Raw genomic sequence first — 9,244 nt, 5'->3', positions numbered from 1 at the left:
TGCACTTCTGGAATTACTGCTCTCTTGGAAGTGACATCATAAAAGTGTTCCTAATACAATTTGGAGCGGAACCTCCTTGAATCATAAAAGCCAGTGGCTGGTTCCTTTCCCTTTCTCTTTCTCGAGGTCTCAGTTTTCTTTGTTGCCATTGAAATCAAAGAGAAAAATGAGCAAAGTGACAACACCAAATTTGAACTATTATTCATTTCCGAGCAAAATAAAATAGAGCAAAAGGAAGAAGAGGAATGGATGATAAAGGAGAATTGGAGGAGGTAGTGGATAAGGGGGGTTACGTATATAAGATAGATGGAATAAAAATAAATAAAAAAATTAAGGGAGATGGGGACGTGGGTTGCAGTGAAGGGGAAGAGTCTATGGGTGTGATGAAAATAATAATAATAAAGAAAGAATGAAAGGAATACTGAGGGTGGCAATGTAGAGGGAATAAAAATGTGAAGTTTGTTGTTGTGATGAGGGAAGGGAGGTTGGTAAATTGTGTGGTGAAACGGGTTGAAGAGATGGGGTTATATAGAGGGGGTAGTATGTAAAGATAGAGAGGGAGAAGACGTGGGTTTAATGGGGGCTGGTGGGAGGGGTTCGGTCAAATAATGGGGAACAGGGAAAGCAGGGTTTGATGGGAGGGGAGGGGGTTTGGGTAATAGAGATGGCAGTTAGGATGTGATTGGGGAGGAGAAAGGATGGTGGTTTTGTCCCGCTTGCTCAATAATGCTGTGTGGATGTGAGGAATGGTGACTTTGTCCCACTCACATTCTCTCTGATTGCAAGGTAGAAATGCACTCTCCATCATTTTATATGGTACGGCCTCATAGGGAAGGTGGTAGGGCACTCTTCCTCGATTTATTCCCCCTGGTGATACCTCCATAAGAAGGTGGTAGGGCACACTCCCTCGATTATATTCCTCCTGGGGATGCACATTAAAGAGATGATCTTCGAGTTAGCTACCGGATGTGTTGGGTCTGGCAGTATAAACGACATGTGAGCTCACGGCCAGTAGGACAAGCATGCATCATGTGTATTTGTTTGTAATTATTTGGGTGTGCATCATTACTTGGGTTGCCTATTTGATAATCTGTTTAACTACTAATTGTGCTACTTGTCATAATTATTCTCTATTTGTGATTATTTTGTATTAACTATTGTTTGTGTTTGATCTCATTGAAAGACTTGACACTAAAATTGAGATGATAATTTGGGAATTTGTGAGTCTAGTGATAGTTTAAACTACTCATACCTTAGCAAATTTACCCTGTACAGATTAGTTAAGACCCTAAGCTTAAATTACTGTAAAGTTTGGAGAACAAGATTACCTAGAGGGTTTATGTTTCCTTATGTAGTCGTTATTTGGAACTATTATCATACTAGGAACCTTCGGGTTCTCACCTATTGTTGTTATCTTATTTTCATATACGGATCGTAATGCACCTTGGTGAGAGTGCGGAATTTAGGTGATGAAGTGAAGAGGATTATTTTTTTGGATTTTATTTTGACACTAGAGTTCCCCCCTTCCCTTTTGAAGTTGAATTGTATATGACTTTTTAGTCTCTTCATCAATCAAGATATCGAAAAGTCCCTCTTCAACTATCTCAACTCTAATTTCCTCGCTTCCATTATATTCTGGTCCACCTGAGTTTTCCTCTAATTTCTATATTGTTTGCTTTGCTTGTCTCCTTTTAGTTCCTACGAGTCATCCTACATATCATCATCCTATGTTGGCTCATTCTTCATTGTTTGTGAGAAGGATCTTTCCTTACTTGTAGGAGTTTGCCTTTCATAATCATCTACCATCTAGTCTTTCTCCCTTGGAGTTAACTGTTGTTCCCCTGTAAAACTTTTACCATTGTTTCTCAGGTTTTTTATGCTTCTTCTCAGCAAGGCTTGTTCTTTTGCAGAGAGCTGCTGGGCTCCCCTGCGGATCATTTGCACTGTTCATAGCGGTGGTAGTTGGCTCATTACCATTGGAGTCGTTGTTTGTACTGAGAGAAAAAGAAATAGTCATTTCTCAATATGAAGTCTTGATAAACCACTATTTTATGGTTTATCTTGTGTTTATTTGAATGGTTTCATCAAGTCTTTACCCACTTATTCATACTAATTGCATGATTTTATAATTCATTCCTAGTATTATTCTATGATTGAAAACTTGCTTCCTAAAGATCTTTAATTAGTATATTTTAATTCTCCTTTATACCATTCGATGTTGTGATTCGTGTGTTAAGTGTTTCAGGCTTTATAGGGCAGGAATGGCTTAGAAAATGTAGAGGAAGCTTGCAAAAATGGAAGGAACACAAGAAACAAAGGAGATGACCAGCGAACAATGACGCAAGCGCATGGCTCACGCGAACGCGTGGACGACGCGTACGCGTGACAAGAAAAATCGCCGAATGACGCAAACGCGTGGACGATGCATACGCGTGACCTGCGCGATCTGCAGAATTAACAAAAAACACGGGGGGCAATTTCGGGCCGCGTTTTGACCCAGTTTTCAGCCCAGAAACACAGAATAAGGCCAGTGAATAAGCAGAGACTCAACACAGACGCATAGACAAAGACACAACATTCATTCACATAATTTTAGGTTTTAGATGTAGTTTTTAGAGAGAGAGACTCTCTCCTCTCTCTTAGGATTTAGGATTAGGATTAGGATTTAGGATTTCTATTATGGTGATTCTTTTCTTCTCTTCATTCCAGGTTCAATGTTCCTTTAATTTATTTATTTTTTACTTTTATTTATTCTATTACTTTAATTGTTATTTATCTTTTTCAATTTGGCTTATGAACTTCATGTTAGAGTTGATTTCTTTATTTAATATAATTTGAGGTATTTCAGACTTATGATTGCTTTCTTTAATTTATGTCATTGATGCTTCTAATTAATCCAAATTATTTTCATTCAAGTAGATTTTCTTCCCTTTTGGCTTTGGTTGAGTAATTGGTGACACCTGAATTATCAAACTCAGCAGTTGATTAAGAGTTGGAAACTGCTGATTGACTTGAATCCCTCTAAAGCTAGTCTTTCCATAGGAGTTGACTAGGACTTGAGGAATCGAGTTGAATGGTCCACTTGACTTTCCTTTATTTATTAAGGGTTAACTAAGTAGGAGCAAAATCCAATTCTCATCACACCTGATAAGGATAACTAGGATGGGATTTCCAGTTCTCATACCTTACCAAGAGTTTTCTTTATAATTATTAATTTATTTTTCTTGCTATTTAAATTACTGGTTCCCTATTTCAAAAACCCAAAAATACCCACTTTCATAACCAATAATAAATCATACTTCCCTGCAATTTCTTGAGAAGACGACCCGAGGTTTAAATACTTCGGTTATAAATTTTATTGGGTTTTGTTACTTGTGACAACCAAATTTTTGTACGAAAGGATTCTCTGTTGGTTTAGAAACTATACTTACAACGCGATTATATCTTTATAAAAATTCTTTACCGATAGAAATCTACTCGTCAAGTCTATTTTGTATTTAATTTGTTTTATCAATAAACTTATTTATGGAGAACTAATAAAAATAGGACGCGACCCATATTTCAGACAATAGAAGGTACTACAACAAAACATCATTTTGACGACGGTTTTTTTTAATGCTTGGTGACGGTTTTAACTGTCACTAAATGGTTTTCCGACGGCTAAAAAAAGCGTCACAGATTTGAGCGTCTCTAGCTGACATAGTGACGGTTTTAGACCACCGTTGGTAAGGAGTGTCGCTAAATTGTTTGTGACGGTTTTTAAAGTATAAAACCGTCACTAATTTATAACACTTGTAAAGGTGTTTTTTTATACTATATTTCGCGACGTTTTGAAATCGTCGTTAAATTACTAAATTATGTGACAATTTTTAGGCATATTTAGTGACTATTTAAACCGTCACTTAGTTACTAGTTCTTATGATAATTTTTAGGCATATTTAGTGACTATTTAAACCGTCACAATATTTTTAGTGAAATTTTTTCGATTTAAAACCGTTACTAAGTTACTTATTCCTGTGACAGTTTTTTTCTGTATTTAGTGACTGTTTTAAACTGTCATAATCTCTCTAACATCAAAATTTCTATTATCAAAAATTGAATTCTCCATAAATAACATTGTTTTTCAACAAATTCAAATTCAATCCCACAAGTTTTACAAAAATAGTAACAATGTATTTCAAAAGTTGAATTCTACAAATTTTAATTACATAGTAATAATCCATATGTAAATTCAAAAAATTCCAACTTAATCCAAACTTGTAAACCTAACAATTCAATCATAAAACTCCTTTAAACGTTGGATGGCCTATGTTGTTGAGGTTCATGACTGGCAGAAGAATATGGTCTTGTATGTGTCGGTAATTCAAAATCTGCAACCTACAATTGAAAATTAAAAAATATATATTTTAGAAATATTTTAGAAGGATACTTATCAACAAGTGTTATACAAGAGGCTATGATTACAAACTATAATCATTTTAGAAGAAGTTGATGACAAAAATTAAGTACGCAAGTCTATAAAATTAAGTATAACATATATCCTTATCTTACCTCAGTAGGAAAACCGGGTGGCAATTGACCCTCTTGATGATTCACAAGAAAATTTACTTGCTCCTGTAGCAATTGTACTTGTAACTTCAAGTTTTGATATTCAGCTCTTGATGGTCCACTAGTTGTAGTAGATTGCATAGACTCTCTTGAGCGGGATAAGGATCCAATCATTTGAGATGGACGAACACCAAATCCCATACCTCTAACATAGCTTGGATTCTCTTTGCCAAATACTTTAACATATGCTTCATTTTCAGAAGCACCCTCACCAATTTCCTTTTGTAGTCTTCCTGGAGTGATTCATAGGCAAATAATAATGTTACATATGCAATATTAGTCCAATAGAATTTATCAATCATTTTGCAAAGAAGTACTACAATTTTATTAAGTAACAGGAGTACTACTATTTTAAAGAACAAAATCAAGTATTCAAGGATGAAGATAGAGCGCTTTACTTTAATTTAATTACTGCTTCATATTACTGTTGTTAGGAATGAAATGATGTAATATATACAAAGGAAAATGAGAAGAAAAATTCAAAACTTAATGCTCTTAGTTTTAGCAAACCTAAAAAGGATACATAATAATGAAATGAAAAGGGCACTATGTTAATATCATTGTGGGAATAAATATAGATTAGAATCTTATCTTACATTTTTTGTTGTGCTTCCTCATTGACAAATGTTCCATTTTTTTTCTTGTGAGTGATAGAAAACATTTCTCCTCTACTAAACTATCGCCCAGTTTCAACTTCCTAACATTATTAAAAGATTGGTCAAATTAAAATATAACTAACACAAAAAATTAAGAAAACAAAAATACTAAGAAAGTAAACAAATGTACAAGTTCATGGCGTTTCCTAGCAAGTGTTTTTGAGCCAAGAGTGTGAGGAATTTTTAATTGTTGCCGATTTGTAGCATTCTTTTCACACAATTCCTGCACATTAACAAGCATAAAAGTTAATGGATCTTAAACACAAATAAAAACTAACAAATAACAAACGTGTTTACTTGAGTTTTTGGACTCAATCTATATTCCAAAAATGCAGCCCAATGATCTTTGGGAATTCCAATTGGATTCAAATTAACATTTGCATCCCAACTAAGTTCCAATTTATAATGCTCATTGAATAGCTTGCATCTATTATTCTTCCACTTATTTCCAAGATTTGACAAGATATACCTTTTGTGTTCATCATCAATAACAACAAATATTTTCTTCAAAAAAAACATAAATATGTAGTTAGTATACAAAACTTAAGGTAAACACAACAAATAATATTTTTCAAAATAAAAATATAAAAAAAATAGCATACCTTAATAGTATTCTCAAAAACAGCATCTTTGTATTGCATTGGAACCTTATGCCAAGTTTTGTACATTATAGGAAAATTATTAAAATTACTTGCAATGAGCCCCAAAACACCTCCCAAGAGTCCACCGGATTCTCCAATTGACTGACCACTTCCATTCCATTCTATAAGAACTCGTTTCCTACTATGATGAAGGGAAAATGCATCTTTTACCTTAAGATGCATACTTGGTGCACGAATTGTAAATCACACTTTTCACAACTCGTACCACTAACCAGCAAGTGCACTAGGTCGTCCAAGTAATACCTTACGTGAGTAAGGGTCGATCTCATGGGGATTGTTGGCTTGAAGCAAGCTATGGTTATCTTGTAATTCTTAGTCAGGAAATTAGTAATAAAAGTGATTGGTTTTATGAAGAGTAAATAGCATAAATTAAATAATACTTGTTATGCAGTAATGGAGAACAGATTGAGGATTTGGAGATGCTCTGTCTTCTGAATCTCTGCTTTCCTACTGTCTTCTCCTTCACGCATGCAAGGCTCCTTCCATGGCAAGCTGTATGTTGGTGGATCACCGTTGTCAATGGCTACCATCCGTCCTCTCAGTGAAAATGGTCCAAATGTGCTGTCACCACACGGCTAATCATCTGTCGGTTCTCACTCGTGTTGGAATAGGATCCATTGATCCTTTTGCGTCTGTCACTACGCCCAGCACTCGTGAGTTTGAAGCTCGTCACAATTATCCCATCCCAGATCCTACTCGAAATACCACAGATAAGGTTTAGACTTTCCGGATCTCAGGAATGGCCGCCAATAGTCCTAGCCTATACCACGAAGACTCTGATCATGAACCAAGAGGCTAAGAGATATACACTCAATCTAAGGTAGAACGGAAGTGGTTGTCAGGCACGCGTTCATAGGTTGAGAATGGTGATGAGTGTCACAGATCATCACATTCATCAGGGTGAAGTCCAAGTGAATATCTTAGAATAGAAACAAGCGTGATTGAATAGAAAACTATAGTAATTGCATTAATTCATCGAAACACAATAGAGCTCCTCACCCCCAACCATGGGGTTTAGAGACTCATATCGTCAAAAATACAATATGAAACGTGTAAAATGTGATGAGGTACAAAATAAATCTTTAAAAGTTGTTTAAATACTAAAGTAGTAACCTAGGTTTACAGAAAATGAGTAAACTACGATAGATAGTGCATAAATCCACTTCCGGGGCCCACTTGGTGTGTGCTGGGGCTGAGACTTGAGCTTTACACGTGCCTAGGCTATTTCTGGAGTTAAACACCAGGTTGTAACCTGTTTTGGGCGTTTAACTCCAACTTGTAACCTGTTTCTGGCATTTAACGCCAGAATGGAACATGGAACGGGCGTTAAACGCCAGTTTACGTCATTTATCTTTGAGCAAAGTATGGACTATTATATATTTCTGGAAAGCCCTGGATGTGTAATTTCCAATGCAATTGAGAGCGCACCAATTGGTCTTCTGTAGCTCCAGAAAATCCATTTCGAGTGCAGGGAGGTCAGAATCCAACAACATCTGCAGTCCTTTTTTAGCCTCTGAATCAGATTTTTGCTCAGATCCCTCAATTTCAGCCAGAAAATACCTGAAATTACAGAAAAATACACAAACTCATAGTAAAGTCCAGAAATATGAATTTTGAATAAAAACTAATAAAAATATACTAAAAAGTAATTAAAACATGCTGAAAACTACTTAAAAACAATGCCAAAAAGCATATAAATTATCCGCTCATCACAACACCAAACTTAAATTTTTGCTTGTCCCCAAGTAACTGAAAATCAAATAGGATAAAAAGAAGAGAATATACTATAAATTTCAAATTATCAATGAAACTTAGTTCCAATTAAATGAGCGGGACTAGTAGCTTTTTACCTCTGAACAGTTTTGGCATCTCACTTTATCCTTTGAAGCTCAGGATGACTGGCATCTATAGGAACTCAGAATTTAGATAGTGTTATTGATTCTCCTAGTTCAGTATGTTGATTCTTGAATACAGCTACTTTATGAGTCTTGGCCGTAGCCCTAAGCACTTTGTTTTCCAGTATTACCACCGGATACATAAATGCCACAGACACATAACTGGGTGAACCTTTTCAGATTGTGACTCAGCTTTGCTAAAGTCCCCAATTAGAGGTGTCCAGAGTTCTTAAGCACACTTTTTTTGCTTTGGACCTCGACTTTAACCGCTCAGTCTCAAGCTTTTTCACTTGACACCTTCACGCCACAAGCACATGGTTAGGGACAGCTTGGTTTAGCTGCTTAGGCCAGGATTTTATTCCTTCGAGCCCTCCTATCCATTAATGCTCAAAGCCTTGGATCCTTTTTACCCTTGCCTTTTGGTTTAAAGGGTTATTGGCTTTTTGCTCTTGCCTTTTGGTTTAAAAAGCTATTGGCTTTTTCTGCTTGCTTTTTCTTTTTCTTTCTTTTTTTTTTTCTTTTCGCCCCCTTTTTTTTCGCAAGCTTTGTTATTCACTGCTTTTTCTTGCTTCAAGAATCAATTTTATGATTTTTCAGATTATCAGATAACATTTCTCCTTTTCCATCATTCTTTCAAGAGCCAGCAAATTTAACATTTATAAACAACAAATTCAAAAATATGCACTGTTCAAGCATTCATTCAGAAAACAAAAAGTATTGTCACCACATCAATATAATTAAACTAATTTCAAGGATGAATTCGAAATCATGTACTTCTTGTTCTTTTGTGATTAAAACATTTTTCATTTAAGAAGGGTGATGGATTCATAGGACATTCATAGCTTTAAGGCATAGACACTAGACACTAATGATCATGTAATAAAGACACAAACATAAATAAACATAAAGCATAATAAACGAAAAATAGAAAAATAAAGAACAAAGAAATTAAAGAACGGGTCCACCTTAGTGATGGCGGCTAGTTCTTCCTCTTGAAGATCTTATGGAGTGCTTTAGCTCCTCAATGTCTCTTCCTTGCCTTTGTTGCTCCTCCCTCATACCTCTTTTATCTTATTTAATTTCATGGAGGAGGATAGAATGCTCTTGGTGCTCCACCCTTAGTTGTCCCATGTTGGAACTTAATTCTCCTAGGGAGGTGTTAATTTGCTTCCAATAGTTTTGTGGAGGAAAGTGCATCCCTTGAGGCATTAGTGGTTATGGAAAAACAAAAAAGCAATGCTTTTTCCATACCAAACTTAAAATGTTTGCTCGTCCTCGAGCAAAAGAAGGAGGAAATGAGGAGAAGGAAGTGTGTATGAAAAGGTGTGGCAGGTGGGGATCTTGTGGGGTCCACAGATCTTGAGGGGTCAAGGACTTATCATCCCTGCTCCATTGAGGCGTGCAAAAATGCCCTTAGTGTGCA

General features: G+C 35.8%; 1 protein-coding gene and 1 long non-coding RNA gene across 2 annotated transcripts in view; both read right to left on the bottom strand.

Moving 5' to 3' along the window:
• LOC110268882 lies at positions 4,234-4,790 on the bottom strand. Its single transcript, XR_002357590.1, has 2 exons — positions 4,552-4,790; positions 4,234-4,377 (listed from the first exon to the last, which is right to left on the bottom strand). It is a non-coding gene; the product is annotated as an uncharacterized LOC110268882 (long non-coding RNA).
• LOC107625430 overlaps positions 5,309-9,244 on the bottom strand; it is an 18,399-nt gene continuing 14,463 nt past the window's right edge. Inside the window, exons 8-10 of the mRNA XM_021115932.1 lie at positions 5,867-6,090; positions 5,562-5,768; positions 5,309-5,487 (exon numbers count right to left, since the gene is read on the bottom strand). Of these exons, the coding sequence (XP_020971591.1) occupies positions 5,356-5,487; positions 5,562-5,768; positions 5,867-6,090 (563 nt within the window). The 3' untranslated portion in view covers positions 5,309-5,355. The remainder of the gene's footprint in view (positions 5,488-5,561; positions 5,769-5,866; positions 6,091-9,244) is intronic.

This window comes from Arachis ipaensis, chromosome B02 (assembly GCF_000816755.2).
Source record: "Arachis ipaensis cultivar K30076 chromosome B02, Araip1.1, whole genome shotgun sequence".
NCBI lineage: Eukaryota > Viridiplantae > Streptophyta > Magnoliopsida > Fabales > Fabaceae > Arachis > Arachis ipaensis.
The sequence above is the reverse complement of the archived record's forward strand: the minus strand, read 5'-3'. Positions and strand labels throughout refer to the sequence as shown.